This window comes from Elephas maximus, chromosome 3 (genome assembly GCF_024166365.1).
Source record: "Elephas maximus indicus isolate mEleMax1 chromosome 3, mEleMax1 primary haplotype, whole genome shotgun sequence".
Classification (NCBI taxonomy): domain Eukaryota; kingdom Metazoa; phylum Chordata; class Mammalia; order Proboscidea; family Elephantidae; genus Elephas; species Elephas maximus.
The window spans coordinates 51,950,909-51,970,606 of NC_064821.1; the positions used below are offsets into that span (position 1 = coordinate 51,950,909).

The 19,698-nt window shown below is 45.3% G+C and overlaps 1 protein-coding gene across 1 annotated transcript in view; it reads left to right on the forward strand.

Annotated features, from left to right (window-relative positions):
• Window positions 1–19,698, forward strand: part of TNFRSF8 (TNF receptor superfamily member 8) — an 81,255-nt gene that overhangs the window by 30,950 nt on the left and 30,607 nt on the right. The window contains exons 4-8 of the mRNA XM_049877952.1: window positions 8,862–9,014; window positions 14,073–14,166; window positions 14,545–14,705; window positions 17,592–17,708; window positions 18,995–19,147. Coding sequence (XP_049733909.1) covers window positions 8,862–9,014; window positions 14,073–14,166; window positions 14,545–14,705; window positions 17,592–17,708; window positions 18,995–19,147 — 678 coding nt within the window. The remainder of the gene's footprint in view (window positions 1–8,861; window positions 9,015–14,072; window positions 14,167–14,544; window positions 14,706–17,591; window positions 17,709–18,994; window positions 19,148–19,698) is intronic.

Sequence of the window (19,698 nt, forward strand, 5' to 3'; positions counted from 1 at the left end):
TTCCCTTCTGTAACCATAAGTCCCTCTGCACGTGAGCCTTACTTTGATGTTTCAATTTACTCACTGTGTTCTATGAGTATATTTATTACAGCTTCTTCATTCCTGAAATTTTTAATTGGTCACTTGGTTGGCTAGATGTCACTGTCATGTGGATTTTTCAGGATGGGCCCCCTTTGCATATTCCCTGAGTTCTTTTCTAATTGAGAATGTTTGTCTGCAGCCTTAATACTTGAATGACGACTTGGGCAGGTATAATATTCTTGGGACAAATTTTCTCTAGAGCCTTGCAGGCATTGGCCCATTGTCCTTCTGCGTTGAATGTTGCTATGGAGAAGTCTACAATTAGCCTTTTTCCGCTTTCTAGGTGACTGCAAGAATAATTATTTTCCTTGAGGTTCAATAACTTAACCAGGATATGCCTTCATGTTAATTGTTTGGAAACAATTCTTCTGTTCTTCCTGGTATCTAGTATGTCTTTTCTATCTGCAGATTTACTTCTTCCTTCTCTTCAGGGAAATTTTATCTCTGTATATATATGTGTCTGTCAGCTTGTCTTACTGTGGGGGGTTGTGTGTTGCTGTAATACTGGAAGCGATGCCACCAGTATTCAAATACCAGCAGGGTCACCCCTGGCGGCCAGGTTTCAGCTGAGCTTCCAGACAAAGACAAACCAGGAAGAAGGGCCCAGCAGTCTACTTCTGAAAAGATTTAGTCAGTGAAAACCTTATGAATGGCAGTGAAACATTGCTTGATATAATGCCAGAAGATGAGCCCCTCAGGTGGAAGGCTCTCAAAAGACTACTGGGGAAGACCTTCCTTCTCAAAGTAGTGTCAACCTTAGTGACGTGGATGGAGTCAAGCTTTCAGGACCTTCATTTGCTGATGTGGCACAACTCAAAATGAGAACAGCTGCACACCACCCACCACCCACTGCCGTCGAGTCTATTCTGCCTCATAGACCCTATAGGACAGAGAGTAGTACTGCGCCATGCGTTTGCAAGGAGTGCCTGGTGGATTTGAACTGCTGGCCTTTTGGTTAGCAGCTGTAGCACTTAAGCACTATGCCACCAGGGTTCAAAACATCCATTAATAAATGGAACCTGGAATATACGAAGTATGAATCTAAGAAAATTGGAAGTTGTTAAAAATGAAATGAAACGCATAAAGATTGATATCCTAGGCATTAGTAAGCTGAAGTGGACTGGCACTGGCCATTTTGAATCTACTATGTCAGGAACAACAACTTGAAGAGGAATGGCGTTGCATTCATCGTCAAAAAGAACATTACGAGATCTATCCTGAAGTACAACATTGTCAGTGATAGGATAATATCCATATGCCCACAAGGAAGACCTGTTAATACGACTGTTATTCAAATTTACACACCAATCGCTAAGGCCAAAGATGAAGAAATCGAAGTTTTTTTTTTTTTTTTTTTTTACCAATTTCTGCAGTCTGAAATGGATCAAACATGCAATCAAGATGCATTGATATTTACTGGAGATTGGAACGCGAAAGTTGGAAACAAAGAAGAAGGATCGGTAGTAGGGAAATATTGCCCGGGTGATAGAAACGATGCTGGTGTTGGCATGATAGAATTTGGCAAGACCAACGACTTCTTCACTGCAAATACCTTTTTTTCACCAACATAAATGATGACTATACATGTGGACCTTGCCAGATAAAATACGCAGGAATCAAATTGACTACAACTGTGGAAAGAGACGATGGAAAAGCTCAATATCATCAGTCAGAACAAGGCCAGAGACTGACTGAGGAACAGACCATTAATTGCTCACATCCAAGTTCAAGTTGAAACTGAAGAATATTAGAACAAGTCAACGAGAACCAAAGTACAGCCTTGAGTATATCCCACCTGAATTTAGAGACCATCTCAAGAATAGATTTGATGCATTGAACACTAATGACTGAAGACCAGACAAGTTGTGGAAGGACATCATACATGAAGAAAGCAAGAGGTCATTAAAAAGACAGGAAAGAAAGAAAAGACCAAAATGGATGTCAGAAGAGACTCTGAAACTTGCCCTTGAACATCAAGTAGCTAAAGTGAAAGGAAGAGATGATGAAGTAAAAGAACTGAACAGAAGATTTCAAAGGGCAGCTCGAGAAGACAAAGTAAAGTATTATAATGAAATGTGCAAAGACCTGAAGATAGAAAACCAAAAGGGAAGAACACACTCTGCATTTCTCAAGCTGAAAGAACTGAAGAAAAAATTCAAGCCTTGAGTTACAGTATTGATTTTTTTTGAGTTACAGTATTGAAGGATTCTATGGGGAAAATATTAAACGACTCAGGAAGCATCAAAAGAAGATGGAAGGGATACACAGAGTCACTGCATCAAAAAGAATTGGTCGATGTTCAACCATTTCAGGAGGTACCATATAAACAGGAACCAATGCTACTGAATGAAGAAGTCCAAGCTGCACTGAAGGCACTGGCAAAAAACAACAACAACAAAAAACTAGTGCCAAGGCTCCAGGAATTGATGGAATAACAATTGAGATGTTTCAACAAATGAATACAGTGCTGGAAGTGCTCCCTTGTCTATGCCAAGAAATTTGGAAGACAGCTACCTGGCCAACCAACTGGAAGAGATCTATATGCCTAGTCCCAAGAAAGATGATCCCACCAAATGTGGGAATTATCAAACATTATCATTAATATCACACACAAGTAAAATTCAAAAGACCATTAAAAAATGGCTGCAGCAGTATATAGACAGGGGACTGCCAGAAATTCAAACTGAATTCAGAAAAGGACGTGGAACTGGGGATATCATTACTGATGTTAGATGGATCCTGGCTGAAAGCAGAGAATACCAGAAAGATGTTTACCTGTGTTTTATTGACTATACAAAATCATTTGACTGTCTGGATCACAACAAATTATGGATAAGATTGGGAAGAATGGGAATTCCAGAACACTTACCTGTGCTCATGAGGAACCTGTACATCGATCAAGAGAGAGTCATTCAAACAGAGCAAGGGGATACTGCATGGTTTAAAGTCAGGAAAAGTGTGTGGCAGGGTTGTATCCTTTCACCATACCTATTCAATCTGTGGAAACTCTGGTGGTGTAGTGGTTAAGTGCTACAGCCGCTAACCCAAGGGTCGGCAGTTCAAATCCACCAGGCGCTCCTTGGAAACTTTACAGGGCAGTTCTACTCTGTCCTATAGGGTAGCTATGAGTCGGGATCGACTCGATGGCACTGGGTTTGGTTTGGTTTTTAGTATTCAATCTGTATGCTGAACAAATAATATGAGAAGCTGGACTATATGAAGAAGAATGGGGCGTCAGGATTGGAGGAAGACTCATTTAACAACCTGCATTATGCGGATGACACAACCTTGCTTGCTGAAAGTGAAGAGGACTTGAAGCACTGATGAAGATCAAAGACCACAGCCTTCAGTATGGATTACACCACAACATAAAGAAAAAGCAAAAATCCTCACAGCTGGACCAATAAGCAACGTCGTGATAAACAGGGAAAAGATTGAAGTTGTCTGGGATTTCATTTTACTTGGATCCACAATCAACACCTATGGAAGCAGCAGTAAAGAAATCAAAAGACACATTGCATTGGGCAAATTGGCTGCAAGAGTCCTCTTTAAAGCGTTGAAAGCAAAGATGTCACCTTGAAGACTAAGGTGAGCCTGACCCAAGCCATGGTGTTTTCGGTTGCCTCCTATGCATGTGAAAGCTGGATGATGAATAAAGAAGGCTGAAGAAGAATTGACACCTTTGAATTGTGGTGTTGGGGAAGAATGTTGAATATACCATGGACTGCAAAAAGAACAAACAAATTTGTCTTGGAAGAAGTACAACCAGAATGCTCCTTAGAAACAAGGATGGTGAGACTGTATTTCACATATTTTGGACATGTCAGGAGGGATCAGTCTTTGGAGAAGGACAGCATGCCTGGTGAAGTAGCAGGCTAGTGAAAAAGAGGAAGACCCTCAATGAGATGGATTGGCACCTAACAACAACAACATATATGTGTTTATATATATATACTCCTTTTTATAGCTGCAATTTTGTTTTACATCTCTGAGGTTATTAATTATACTGATTCTAAAGACTGGTTCTGTTTTCTTTTTTATTGCTTCCTTGAGTGTTAGTTTATCTGTCTGTCAATCTATCTAATCAATCGCACCTTCATGGACTCCAGTTATCCTTATGTTGGATTGTCTTTGCCTGTTCTTCTTTAATTACATGAATATTTTTGTCTTTTTACTTTGCATTCACTGGCATTTTCTCAATCACTTCTTCATGCTATTAATTCAATTTTCTGCCAAGCCTTTTCTCTTTCTTACCTCTCAGGTATCAGCAACCCCCCCAAGACAAAAAAACCAGACCTATTGCCATTGAGTTGATTCTGACTCATAGCAACCCTTTAGGACAGAATAGAACTGCCTCGAAGTGTCCCTAAGGAGTGTGTCTGGTGGATTTGAACTGCCGATCTTTTAGTTATCAGCTGAGCTCTTAATCACTGTGTCACCAGGGCTAGCAACCCTGCAGGGACTGGTAATTTATTTATTAGATTTCTAATGATGATGCTGTACTTCTGTCTTAGTCATCTAGTGCTGCCATAACAGAAATACCACAAGTGGATAGCTTTGACAAATAGAAAGTTTATTCTCTCACAGTCTAGTAGGCTACAAGTCCAAATTCAGGGCATCTGTTCCAGGGAAGGCTTTCTCTCTCTGTCGGCTCTGGAGGAAAGTCCTTGTCCTCATTCTTTCCCTGGTCAAGGGGCTTCTCAGGCAGAGAGACCCTGTGTCCAAAGGACGCGCTCTGCTCCTGGTGCTGCTTTCTTGGTGGTATGAGGTCCCCAACTCTCTGCTTGCTTCCCTTTCCTTTTATCTCTTGAGAGATAAAAGGTGGTGCAGGCTACAACCCAGGGAAACTCCCTTTACCTTGGATCAGGGAGGTGACCTGAGTAAGGGTGGTGTTACGATCCCACCCTAATCCTCTCAACATAAAATAACAATCACAAAATGGAGGACAACCACACAATAGTGGGAATCATGGTGTAACCAAGTTGACACATTTTTTGGGGAGGGACACAATTCAAGCCATGACAACTTCTCAGTTTGTTTCCTTTATCTCTGCAGTTTTCCTTCTTATTTGATCATCTTTTCTTTGAGCTCTTTCTTTATTAAATTTACATGCTTATTAAATTCCTTTAAAGTGTGAAGCTCTCCTGGGGTTGATTCTGTTTCTTTTAGACTTGATTCTGTCTTTGCCAACTATGTACTTACCTCTTTTTTTCTTTTTCCCTTATTTTTTTCTTGCCCACTTCCCTCCCTTCCTCCCTTCTTTCCTGTAATAGTATGCTTGCAGAGTTGCCTGGTTATTTCTTTTTTTTTCTTGCTCAAGCTTAGGAGGACTTCTGTGGTGTGGGTGACTTCTTGATACCTGTTCCTCACTGGGCTCTAGTTTGTCTTCTCAGCTCAGAGCTTAGGTTGGAGACTGAGTGTTACTTTTGAAACTCATTCCAAAACTTATTTGAAACTCAGCCCCCTGAGGGGCTGGGGAAGGAGGCAGAGTTTAGCCAGATATGGGTGTAGTCCTGGCTGGGAGACAGGGATCTGTTTTCTTCTCTGAACTGCTGTCAGATAGTCTATATGGAGCTCATGCTGTCTAGAAAGGGATCTACCCCACCCCTATGGCTTCTGCACATCCTCACAGCTTGGTACAGCTCCCCAGAAGCTGGCATGACCAGGCAGTCCTTCCTGCCTCTGATGAGGCCTGTGATATTGTGTACAGGCTGCTACCCTGAGGGCTTTTCTTGAATTTTACAGATATGCGTATTTGCTGCCCTCAGTCTCCTGCTCTCCAAATTATTGAAAATTCTCAGGATTTTATTCTCTCCTGAGTACGGTTTCTGGGGGTGGGTCAGCCTTAGGGACTACACCAGCATCTCTACATCAAGGAATAGAAAGGCAGGAGTTTCCTGAATTGGTTTTGTAGACCAGGGCTGAGAGAGCCTTTGATCACTTCTGACCACATCCCATTGACCAGAACGCAGTCACACGACCCCAAACACACTACAAAGGAGGCTGCAAATGTAGTTTTTCTCTGATCCCATGTGAAACGGGATGTGGTGAACACAGCGTTGTGGCCCACGGAATCCCTTTTTATCGCTGCAACTTCCTTTTGCATCTCTGATGATATTAATTATACTGATTCTGAAGACTTGTTCCTTTTTCTCTTTTATCTGCTCTTTGAGTGTTTGTTTTTTTTTAAATTTAAGGCCCCTCATTCATGATGCTGGTTTTCCCCCGATGCTTAGTGACTGCTAGTTGTATTGCATGAAATCTGGTGAGCCTGGAAATCTGAGAGTAGGGCTTCTGAAACCCACCTCCAAGGGTTGTACGGACAAGGGGGTGAGGTGTGGTGCCAGGCAGAGTCTGCCAGTGGCTGGTCTTCTGGGTCTGTGGCTCCTTTTCCTCACAGGTGACCAACCCCAGGGCACTGCTCAGCTCCCCTTACCTAAGAGTTTCCTTGGGGGCAGGAGACACTTGGCTTCTAGCTTTGTATCATAAGCAGGTAAGCAGTGTGGGGGAAGACTGGCCCACCTGACTGCTCATGTTGCACCCCACATCATATTCCCTAGACCCCCGATTTGCCCCAGCCCTACATCTACTCAGAGACTGCAGCACCCAGACCCTCTCCCACCTTCTCCAGCATGACCCTTTTGAGTGTGTTTTGGGCTGTGGTTTCCTTCTTCCATGTGCCTTCCATATTCAGGGAGTCTTTATCATTTCTGGTCTATCAGGGATGCCCCTTCGTGCTTTCCAGGGATGTTATGCATTAATTTGTTATTTTTTAAATCAGTAAATTTTAAAAATTGAGATAAAATTCATATAATATGAATACACCATTTAACCCATTTTAAGGTGTGCAATGCAGTTGTTTTTAGGATAGCCGCAATGTTGTGCAGCCATCACCACTATCTAATTCCAGAACCTTTCCATCTCCCCCCAAGAAAACCCCATAACCCATTGCCATGGAGTCGATTCTGACCTATAGCGACCCTATAGGACAGAGTAGAACTGCCCCATAGGGTTTCCAAGGAGCAGCTGGTGGATTCGAACTGCCGACCTTTTGATTAACAGCCTGAGCTCTTAACCACTGCACCACCAGGACACCTCAAAAAAACCCTGTACCTCTCAATTCTCTACCCCCTCTAGTCCCCTGGGAACCATAAATCTACTTTCTGTCTCTATGGATTTGCCTATTCGGGACATTTCATAAGGAGCCCTGGTGGCGCGATGGTTAAGTGCTTGGCTATTAACCGAAAAGTTGGTGGTTCGAACCCACCAGCCGCTCTGTGGGAAAAAGATGTGGCAGTCTCCCTCCGTAAAGATTTACAGCCTAGGAAACCCTGTGGGGGCAGTTCTACTCTGTCCTATAGGGTCGCTATCGACTCTATAGCAGTAGACTTTTTTTTTTTTGTTTGTTTTGGACATTTCGTATAAATGGAATCATACAATGTACGGGCTTTGGTGTCTGGCTCCTTTCATTTAACATAATGTTTTCAGGATTCATCCATGTTGTAGCATTTTTAAGTACTTCATTCATTTTGATGGCTGAATGCCATTGTATGGATAAACCACATTTTGTTTATCCAGTTGTTTCTACTTTTTGCCTATTGTGGATAATGCTGCTATAAACAGTCATGTCCAGATTTTTTTGTGGACATATATTTTCAGTCTCCTGGGTATATACCTAGGAGTGGAATTGCTGGGTCATATGGTATCTCGTGTTTAACTTTGAAGGGACTGCCAAACTCTTTTTTACAGTGGTTGCACTATTTTACATTCCCACCATCAATTACAAGTGTTCCATTTTCTCCGCATCCTCACCAACACTTGTTATCTCTCTCTCTCTCTTTTTTTTTTTTTTAAATCATAGCCACTCTTGTGGGTGTGAAGTGGTATCTCATTGTGCTTTTGATCTGCATTTCCCTGATGACTAATGTTAAACACCTTTTTCACGTGCTTATTCACCACTTATATATCTTTGTTAGAGAAATGTCTATCAAATCCTTTGCCGATTTTTAAATTGGGGCATTCATTTATTTTTAATATCATTTCTCTGATCACCAGGGATACGGGCTGGGAAGCGGAGCCTGTACCATGGGCCCAGTCTATCATTTGCCCTCATCTCAGGAACATTCTGGAAAGAAGAACTGACTATGTCAGCTGCCCTGCCCAAGAGAAGGCCACGGCAGCTTCTTAGTTCACATTCTGGACTGTCTCTGGGGGTCTTCCCTTTCTGCACCCTCCTGGTCCTCCTCCTTGACCCTTCTCCTTCTGTCTTAGATGACCCTGCTCATGGGATCCCTCCCACACCTGAGACAGAGTTGACGAACAATAGACTGCACATACTTTAAGTGTACAATCTGATAAGTTTTCACATATATATATACATGCACCTGTGAAGCTATCATCACAAGATAATGAACATATCACCCCCAAAATTTCCTTGAGCTCCTTTGTCCTACCTTTCCCTGCCCCAGTCACCATTCCCAGGTAACCAGTGATCTACTTTCTGTACTATAGAATAGTTTGCATTTTCTAGAACTTTATATCAGTAGAATCATGCAGTATATACCTACCCTCTTTTGTCTGGATTCTTTCACTCAGCATTAAGTGTTTTCAGCATGCCAGAAAACCTGCGCTACGGAACAGTTAAATGACCATTTATTTTCTTGTTGGACAACCCCTGGGAAAATGCTTTGCTAACCCCCACCCCCACCCCAGGAGATTCCCTGGTCCCCCTTCCCTTGTCACCTCTTTATCCTTCTCATGGCCATTCTTTTTGTCCTTAGATGACCTTGTGGAAAAGACACCCTGCACAAGGAACTCCTCCCGCGTCTGTGAATGTCGACCTGGAAAGTTCTGTGCCACATCAGCCGCCAACTCCTGTGCCCGCTGCTTACTCCACACCATCTGCCCACCAGGGATGATTGTCAAACTCCAGGGTAAGCAGTTCTACCCATGCCCAGACCAAGATCTAGGCCAGTGCTGTGTCACCACTCCCCACCCCTAACCTGGCAAATTACTTCTGGCTCCCACGTCCTCCTTCTTGTTGCCCAGACGATGTCTCTATTCCCAATGACATGGATGCATCAGGCACCTGCAGCCCTCTGATGCCCTTTCCCTGTGCCTTGGGTTCCAGGCTCAGAGAAACCCTGGTGGCCCAAGGCACGGACATGGCTGGAGGAGGTCTTGGATTGGTTTGAGGCTCAGGGTAGCTCTCTGATGCTTGATAAACAACAAGGAAAACTCTGGAATTCCCTGAAAGATTGGGGCTGGTTTCCTGTTCCGAATTGAGTCACTGCGGGTTAGGGACTCCAGAGATTGGGCACCAGGCTCAGGGCTGAGAAGCCTGGGTTGCTTTCCCAACTTGCTGGGTGAACTCAAGTAAGTTCTTTACCCCCTCGGGGCTTCTAATTTTCTGACAGCACAGCGGGGTGGGTGTGAGTAATGGCCAGAAAAGGGGTAAGGGTGACAGATCATGTCAGAGAGCACCTTTCAAAAGGGAAGATGGGGCGTGGGTGTGATTTGGACCACAGCCCCCAGAAGGTGCCACAGCCACAGAGGGGCATGGAGAGAGAGTGAGACAGGATCAGGGGGAGCCATGTGTCCACCAGGAAGAAAAATCACTTCTGCCCCCCACCGCCGAAACAAAGCCCATGACCCCTCCGCATTAACCTGTTCCTGTCCTAAAGCCCCATCTCCTGCTGCACAAACCTGATGACCAGCAGCTCCTTCCCTATCACCCTCTCCTTCACCCTTCTCCCTTCACCCCCCACCTCCTGTAGATTTTGCCTTCCAGCCCCCCTCATCAGTTCTTCCTCTCATTATTCCCCTATGACAGGCAGCCACAGTGACCTTTGCAAAACCAAATCTGATCAACACACAACCCCCCCTACACACACACACCCTGCCTAAAACCCTTCAGTGTCTTCCCATTACTTTCATGACAAGGACACCATCCTTTAGCTAAAGAGAGCAGACTTTTGTCGGGGTTTGTTTTGTCTGCACCCTTTGGCATTTCTGGGTTGCTGGCTTCTTTAGCTCCGGGTCTGGGATATATAAAGCAAAGAAAAAGCCCAGGGACTCACCACCATCATTCCTCGGCTCCCGAGATCCCTAGCTAGTCAGCCTTCCTCTCTCCACCATTTAGAGTCTTATTATGTTTGTTTTTTACGTAATGTCTGATTATGTTTGTTTTTTACATAATGTCTGGGGTTTTTAGTGCTACTTAACCAAAAAACCAAACCCAGTGCCGTCGAGTCGATCCTGACTCATAGCGACCCTATAGGACAGAGTAGAGCTGCTCCATAGAGTTTCCAAGGAGTGCCTGGTGGATTCAAACTGCCAATCCTTTGGTTAGTAGGGGTAGCTCTTAACCACTACGCCACCAGGGTTTCCGCTTTAGTGCTACTTACTGGGAGGAATAAGGAGCCCTGGTGGCTCAGCGGCTGAGTGCTTGTCTGCTAACCCAAATGTGGGCAGTTCGAGACCACCAGCCACTCCTCAGGAGAAAGATGTGGCAGTCTGCTTCTGTAAAGATTTACAGTCTTGGAGACCCTATGGGTGCAGCTCTACTCTGTCCAATAGGGTCGCCATGAGTTGGAATAGACTCTACAGAAACAGGTGAAGTGGGAGGAATAAGGAAAAGTATGGCTGCTCCATCCTCCTGGAAGTGGAGGTCACAAGGACACCGTTCTTAACACAGTCCATATGTGGTGGGAGCCATGTGTCCTCCGGCCTCAGCTCTCAGCACTGACCCTCACCTTCCAGGTTCCAGCAAGCCTGCTCCTATTTCAGCTCCGTGAACATGCCATACTTCTTCTCCCACCAGGCGTCTGCACGTGCTGTTCCTTGGGCGGTGCGAATGGTCAGTGCAGTCGGCTGCTAACCAAAAGGTTGGCGGTTTGAGTCCACCGAGAGATGCCTCAAAGAAAGGGCTGGCAATCTGTGGTTGTTGTTGTTAGGTGCCATTGAATTGATACCATCTCATAGTGACCCCATGTGACAGAGTAGAACTTCCCCATACAGTTTTCTAGGCTGTAATCTTTATGGAAGCCACTGGGTGGGTTTGAACTGCCAACCTTTCAGTTAGCAGTGTTGTGCCACTAGAGCTCCTTGAAATCAGCCATTGAAGCCCTATATAGTTCTACTCTTGACACACACGGGGCCGCCATGAGTCAGAGTCAAATTGATGGCAATTGGTTTTCTGGTTTACTCAGCCTTGAATTTGCTGTCCAAACATTGCTGCCTCAGGGGGCCTGCCCTGACCTCGCACTAGGTCCCGTCTCTCCGTGATGATCTTTCATTGCAGCCCCATTTGTCTCAGTCTTTAGTTATTGCTTGTCTCCCTGCCATGCCGTTATCTCCCTCTGCTTCACCCAGGGCCAGCACCCAATGTGCTCTCAGCACATAGTTATCGAATGAATGTGGGGTACCTGACTGGGGGTCAGAGCTGGGGCGGGTGGGGTCCCTTCAAACCTGGCCAAATTCTCCCTGAGTCATAGAAAAGCACTTTGCTAAGAGATACACTGACACCATCCACCCATGAGAGGGGCAGGGTGGTTGAGGGGAAAATGCTTGGGACTGGGAGTCAGAAACCTGGGTTTTTGCATAGCTTTGTATCTGTGGGGCACATTCCCACACTTTATGGGCTTCAGTCTTCCCACCTGTAGAATGAGGAAGTATAGCCAAAAGGCTTTTGGGGCCTTGCCAGGTCAGAAACTCTTGCGTCTCTGTGAAAAATAGCCTCTAGTTCAGTGGTAAAGAATTGAGCTGCTACCAAAAGGTCAGCAGTTCAAATCCACCAGCCTCACCTTGGAAGCCCTATGGGGCAGTTCCGCTCTGGCCTGTAGGGTCACTATGAGTCGGAATCGACTCGATTGCAACAAGTTTTTTTTTTTTAAGTCGTTACAGGGCATGTGGACCAGGTTCTAGCTGGAGAGGCCCTCCGCAAGGTGTTCCTACGACTGCCACATGGTGGCGCCAGAGGCCTCTCTGTGCTGCCCTTTTCAGGGCTGTCCAATCTGGTACCTTAACTCACCACATGTGGCTCCAGTTAGGTACCTTAACTCATTACAAGTGGCTATTGAGCACTTGAAATGTGGCTCGAACCCACCCAGCGGCTCCGCAGGAGAAAGACCTGATCATCTGTTTCCATAAAGATTACAGCCTAGAACACCCTATGGGGCAGTTCTACTCTATCACATGGGATTGCCAGGGGTCATAAGGGTAAAATATGTACTGGATTTCAAGTTGGCATAAAAAAAATAAAACATCTCAATAACTTTTTATATTGATTACATGTTGACGATAATATTTTGAATACATTGGGCTAAATATTCACCAAAAACCCATTGCTGGCAAGTTAATTCTGACTCACAGAGACCCTATAGGACAGAGAATTGCCCCCATAGGGTTTCCAAGGCTATAAATCTTGATGGGAGCAGACTGCTACATCTTTCTTGCTTGGAGCAGCTGGTGGGTTTGAACTGCCCACCTTTCAGTTAGCAGCTGAGCGCTTTAACCACTGCGCCACCAGGGCTCCCTTGGGCTAAATAAGCATGTATTAAAATTAATTTCACCTATTTTCTTTTTACTTTTTTCAATGTTGTTGCTAGAATATTTAAAATTATATGTGATTTGCATCGTGTTTCTATTCCACGGTGCTGCTTTAGAAGAAGTATTCCAACCTTGGCCTGCCACACCCAGCTTAATTTCTGGATTCCCCTATGGACTCTCTGCAGGGCAATTCTCAGGGTCTCAGTTTCCCCAGCTCCAAAGTGGAAAGTCACTTCTTCAGATTCAGCTCGTGTTTAAGCCACATGCTAAGACTTTTCACAGGCTTTCCCTCCTGAAATCGCAACACTTGGTAAGGCACACTGTACTCGCCCCATTTCACACTGAGGAAATGAGGGCTAGAGAAGGTAGATCAGTTGCCCAAGAGCACAGAGCAGGGAACGGCAGAGCCTGGATTTGAATACCAAGCCAGGATTTGAACTTGGGAGCCCACCACTGCAGATACACAGGAGAAGTCAGCACTGCTGTGCCCTCCTCCCCTGAAACCTTCAGATCATGTCCCAGCAACATGTAGTTCACTTTCTAAAAGATGGGACAGCTGTCCAGATGGGGAAAAGGATGTGATATTTATTGAGCACTTACTATGTGCCACACAGTGGGGTAGACACGACTTACGTTAGTCTGTTTATCCTGATGACAGCCTTGTGAAGAGTGTATTATTATACTCATTTTACAAAGGAGGAAACAGACTTAGAAGGGTTGACTTGCCTGGCACAGGTGGAACATAGCAGAGGTGGCAGGCGAACTCACTTCCACCTGATGGAAAGCCTGGTGCATGCCCTCTCTACTCTGCTTCCACCCAGCATTCTGAAGCACTCTTTGAGTTGCAAGTAACAAAATCCCAAATTTTTTTGGCTTATGTAACTGGAAAGTCAGGGGCAGCTCTAACAGCTTCAGGCATGGCTGGATCTAGGGACTCTATTTTTTCCCATCTCTCGTCTCTGCTTCCCTCCTATGTTGGTTTGTCTGTAAAATTCCTATCAGCAGGTCCACTTGTATCCAACCAACCCCAGGGGAAAGACACCTTCTCCTTTCAGCATTTTCAACAACCAAACACAAAACCTTACAAATGCTCCTGAAAGGCCTGGCTTGGGTTTTGTGCCCTTCCTGAACCAGTCCATATGGCCAGAGGAATGGAATGTATTGATTGGCCCAGCCTGGTCTCATGGCTCTTCCTGGAAGGAGGGTCAGCCAGTCCCAAGCCCTCACCACAGACACTGAGATTGGGGGAGAGTAATCCCCCACGAAAAATTGGGCTGCTTCACCCCAATGTGGGAACAGGTCCTCATAGGAATAAACACCAGATGGTCACTGAGCTTTCCAGGTACCCCATCTCTGGCTCTGCTTTGTGGGGTGAAAGGGTTATTCTTGGAGACTTCAGGCTCCTTGATACCATTTCTGAAGGCATTGCCATCCCCCTTTAGGCACAGCTGAAAGGAACACTGTCTGTGAGCCAGCTCCCACAGGGGCCCGTCCTGGCTGCAGCACCAGCCCAGAGAATTGCAAGACATCTGCCAGGTGACTCCCCGCCTCTCTTTCCTCCTTCTCTCTTCTGCTGACCTTCAGGTGGAGCTGTCCTAACCCCAGAGGATGCCCAGGGCACAGCTGGGCAGGGGGTGCAGGTGGGGTCCAGTCCAGGGTATTTGGGGGTATCGGGATCCCAGGGTGTCTCTCTGCCAAGCGCACAACTCACCCAAGGCCTGCCTGTGTACCCAGCCCTGCCCTGAGCACTCAGGAGACCCAGAGGCTGGAAAATGCAGCTCTGGCTCCCAAGGAGCCTATAGTGGACCTGTGGAGGCAGGGGCAGAGGGCCTGGGTGCCCCTTTCTGTAGACACTGTTACCCATTGGGAGAATGGCCTCGATCGTCAGTCTCATCTCAACTTCTTCCCCACAAGCACCACCCTCGAGGCCATGTCCAGCCTGACCTCCCCGGCCACCTCTAGTGCCAGGACCATGCCCCACGGAGGGGGCCCAGTCCACGCCACAGAAGATGCTTCCAAACTGACGAGGCCTCCCCACGCTCCCTCCTCTGCAGGGAAGCCCAGCCCAGATCCAGGTAATCTCTCCACAAGCTGTGGGTTGTTGGCCAGGGTGTCTGATTAGTGGTGACCAGTGTGTGGTGGGCATGGGACTGTGGGCACAGGGCTGTGCTCTCTTTCAGAGGGAGAGAAGAGGGTCTCAAGATCTGATCTCCTGGGACTGTTGGTAGTGAAGGCTGGATGGGAGGGCTTGTTCATTTAGCAACATATTTGAGCACCTATTGAATCAACTCGATGGCACTGGGTGCTGGGTGGGTATTGTGTGCCAGGCACTGTGGTAGGTGCTGGGTGTATGGATTCCTGCTCTGCTTTCATGGTGCTTACAATGGGGCAGGTGAGACAGGCTTCAGAATGGACACTCTTTGAAGTAGAGTATTTGAAATCATGACAGTGATAAGTAAGCCAAAGAATAGAATTCTGGGTGAAGATGAGACTGTGTGTATGTTGGCGGGGGGGACAGTGATTAGGTCAAGAGTGGCATTTGAGTAGAACTATAAGAAACACAGAGCCTTGGTGGCACAATGATTAAGAGCTGGGCTGCTAACCAAAAAGTTGGCAGTTCAAATCCACCAGCTGCTCCTTGGAAGCCCTGTGGGGCAGTTTTATTCTGTCCTATAGGGTGGTTTTGACTTGGAAATGATTTGACAGCAGTGGGCTTGGTTTATAAGGAATGCATAGGAGTCCCTGCGTAGCACAAATGGTTAAGCACTTGACTACTAACTGAAAGGTTGTCTGTTCGAACCCATCCAGCCATCCTGGAGAAGAAAGACCAGCCAAGAAAAACCTTGTGGAACACAGTTCTACTCTGAAACACAGGAGGTCGCCATGAGTCTTAACTGACTTGTCTTTAATGTTTTTTTTTTTTTTTTTGGTTCGATGTATGCTTTCAAAACTATTTATTGATTTTCAGGATGTTTTAAAAAATAACTCTGGGTCCTATAAACAAACAAACAAAAAACCCAAATCTGTTCCCCTTGAGTCAATTCTGACTCATAGTGACCCTGTAGGACAGAGTAGAACAGCCCCTTAGGGTTTCCAAGGAGCAGCCGGTGGATTCGAACTGCTGACATTTTGGTTAGCAGCCAAGTTTTTTAACCACTGCACCACCAGAGCTCCCTGGGTCCTACAGATGTGTTGAAAACATCTTCCCCAGCCCTGTGGCTTCTTTTCTCGTTCTCTTTATGGTGTCTTTCAATGAAGAGATGGTCTTAATTTTAATGAAGTGAAATTGGTTGGTCTTTCCCTTTATGGCTAGTGCTTCTTGTGTTCTGCTTTCAAAGTCTTTTCCTTCACTGAAGTCTCAGCGATAGTCTGTGTTTACTTTCTAAGAATATTATGATTTTGTCTTTCATATTTAGATCTGCAGTCACCTTGACTTTGGTGTATAATGTGAGGCAGTGGTCATATTTCAAAGTGTATACATGGATATCCAGTTAGACCAATGCCATTAATCAAATGAATTGTTTTTCCCCCACTGTTATGCATGTCATTTTTGTTGTAAATCAAGGGCCCACGTATGTGTGGGTATGATTCTGGACTCTATATTTTATTCCATTGATCTATTCTGTGCTAATACTCTACTGTCTTAATTATTGTAGTTTTTAAACATCTCGATAGTTGCTTGAACACCTTCTCCAACTCTGTTCTTCGATAGTATATTGGCTATTCATGGTAATGTGCATTTCCATATAAATTTTAGAAATACTTTTCCAAATTCCACAGAACATTGTATTGGCACTTTGCTTGGGATTGCTTTGAATCTATAGATCAATTTGGGGAGAATCCACATCTTTCCAATATTGAGTCTTCTTATCCATGAGCATAGTATAGCCTTGCATTTGTTTAGCCTTCTTTAAATTCTCTTGATAACATTTTATGGTTTTCTGTGTAAAGCTATTGTTCATCTTTTTGTTAGATTTTTAGATATTTTATATTTTTGAAGATAATGGAAATGGTGTCCTTTTCAATATTTCATGTTCTAACTCTTTATTGTTCGTATTATTTTGAACAATGAGAAATTGCCAACATTTGACCATTTTTGATTTACAAAAACAGCAATTTCATTTGGGTCAATCTAGTATATAAAACTTCAACTGATTTGGATATAGTGACAGTATCCAACTACTTTGCTAAACTCACTATTAATTCTAATCACATATCTGCAGATTCTTTTGAGTTGTCTGCTCACTCGATCATACTACCTATAAATAATTAGGTTTGATATCTTCATATCCAAACTTTATCATTTTCACTTCTTTTCATGCATTATTTCATTGGCTAGGTAGTTAAGAGCTCAGCTGTTAACCAAAAGGTCAGAAGTTTGAATCCACCAGCTGCTCCTTGGAAACCCTATGGGGCAGTTCTGTTCTGTCCTATAGGGTCACTATGAGTCAAAATCAACTCCACAGCAATGGGTTTGGTTTAGTTTGGTTTGGTTTAGGATCTCTAGAACTATACTGAATAGAAGTTATGATAGTAGGCATCCTTGCCTTGTTGCTAATTTCAAAGGGGAAAATCACTGCCACAGTTTTGAGCAGGGAAGTGACATGGCAGTGAGAATGGGGAGAAGGCTCTGGCAATAGTGGCCATGGTGGGTCCAAGGGGGTGGAGCAGAAAGCAGGTGGCAGTTAGGAAGCAATTAGTGCTCTTCTGTGTGGCCTCAGAGGGGCCCTGGTGGCACAGTGGTGAAGAGCTCGGCTACTAACCAAAAGGTTGGTAGCTCAAATCCACCAACACACTCCTTCCCTCTCTGAGCCTCAGGGCTTCCTCTGAGAGGGAGGGCCAGTCTGACACGTGGGGAGTTTGGGAACTAGCCATAGATCTGGGGGCTTTGGGAAAAGTTTGGGGGGCAAGGCTTCCATCAAGGTGGGCCCAGCCTGGAGTTTCTCTGCTTCTTTTTCCAGGGCTGTCCCCACAGCATCCATGCCCACAGGGGTCTGCTGACTGCAGGAAGCAGTGTGGGCCTGACTACTACCTAGATGAGGCTGGTCGCTGCACAGCCTGTGTGAGCTGCTCTAGAGGTAAGGGCCTTGTCCTCCTCCATTGGCTCCTTCAGCAGGGCAGGGGGTGTCTCAGAGAAGCTGCAGAAAGTCTGGGGGTGAGGAGTCCTGCATTTGGTCTTGGACTGCTCAGCCTTCCAGAGCTTCAGCTCACCTCTCTGACATTTTTGAACAGTCATCCATTGGCTCCCACTCACATCATTGGCTCAGGTCATCTCCCTCATTGTTGATCTCATGCCCTTGGCACCAAGTCCCCAAATCCTCCTCAGTTCACCCTTTCTCTGGAGATTACAAGGAAGGCCCTTACCTTTATCATGCTAGGTCTGCAAGTATCTTGCCGATTGAGAAATGTTCTTGTTGACCAGGTCATATTCTTCTAATCTACTGATGAAATAATTCTATTTTCACCTATAAAACTGAGAAAGCAAAATATTTCCAAACATATATATATATATATATATATATATATAGGCTTTTGCAAAGCCTCTAACATTTTATTTCATTTTTTTCTCTGCCCCAACCCCCCTGGGGTCTCTGGACCCCCTTCCCTTGCCATCTCTTGATCTTTTCCTTTTTTTTTAAATTAACTTTTATTGAGTTTCAAGTGAACGTTTACAGATCAAGTCAGACTGTCGCATATAAGTTTATATACATCTTACTCCATACTCCCACTTGCTCTCCCCCTAATGAGTCAGCCCTTCCAGTCTCTCCTTTCGTGACAATTTTGCCAGCTTCCAACTCTCTCTATCCTCCCAGCCCCGCTCCAGACAGGAGATGCCAACACGGTCTCAAGTGTCCACCTGATATAATTAGCTCACTCTTCATCAGCATCTCTCTCCTACCCACTGTCCAGTCCCTTTCATGTCTGATGAGTTGTCTTCGGGAATGGTTCCTGTCCTGTGCCAACAGAAGGTTTGGGGACCATGACTGCCGGGATTCCTCTGGTCTCAGTCAGACCATTAAGTATGGTCTTTTTATGAGAATTTGGGGTCTGCATCCCACTGATCTCCTGCTCCCTCAGGGGTTCTCTGTTGTGCTCCCTGTCAGGGCAGTCATCGATTGTGGCCGGGCACCAACTAGTTCTTCTGGTCTCAGGATGATGTAGGTCTCTGGTTCATGTGGCCCTTTCTGTCTCTTGGGCTCTTAGTTATTGTGTGACCTTGGTGTTCTTCATTCTTCTTTGCTCCAGGTGGGTTGAGACAAATTGATGCATCTTAGTTGGCCGCTTGTTAGCATTTAAGACCCCAGACGCCGCATTTCAAAGTGGGTCTCTTGATCTTTTCCATGACCCTTCTCTTTGTTCTTAGATGACCTTGTGGAGAAGACACCCTGCACATGGAACTCCTCCCGTGTCTGCGAATGTCGACCTGGGATGCTTTGTGCCACATCAGCCACCCACTCCTGTGCCCGCTGCATCACCCGCTCTATCTGCCCATCAGGGATGGCCGCCAGACTCCAGGGTAAGCAGTCCCCACCCCAACCAAGGGGCTGAGGTCTGTGTCCCTACTATGGTACCTCTTCCCACCCAAATGGGGCAAATGACCTTCAACCCTGGCTGTCAGCTAGGTCATATTTGAACTTTGGCTAGTCTTTGCATAGTTAGACCTAGTGAGTGGAATAAAATCCAGATTTGGCATTTTGAGAACAGTCTCTGATGATTCTTTTTTTAAAAAATTCTTTTTCTTGTAACTGTTGCACTGGTAAAATTTTGACTTATTTGCAAGGGTGTTTTATTGACTCAAGGTAGAAGGATATAAAGTTTATGAAGAGGCTTTCAACTCCAAGATGGTGGACATTTGTCAGTGCGTAAAAAAGTATAAACCCTTGACAGTTAAACAACAACAGCAACAAAAAGGGCTTATTAGCAGATGAGAGATTTCAACAAGTTTCTAGAAAGGACGTTCCAGCCCTTGTGCCAGCAGAGGCATCCGGATTTGCTTTGCAACCCCCCTCCAGCCTTGGCTTTCATACATCCCAGAGGCCTGTTTTCTCTGGCCTCCCGACATGGACA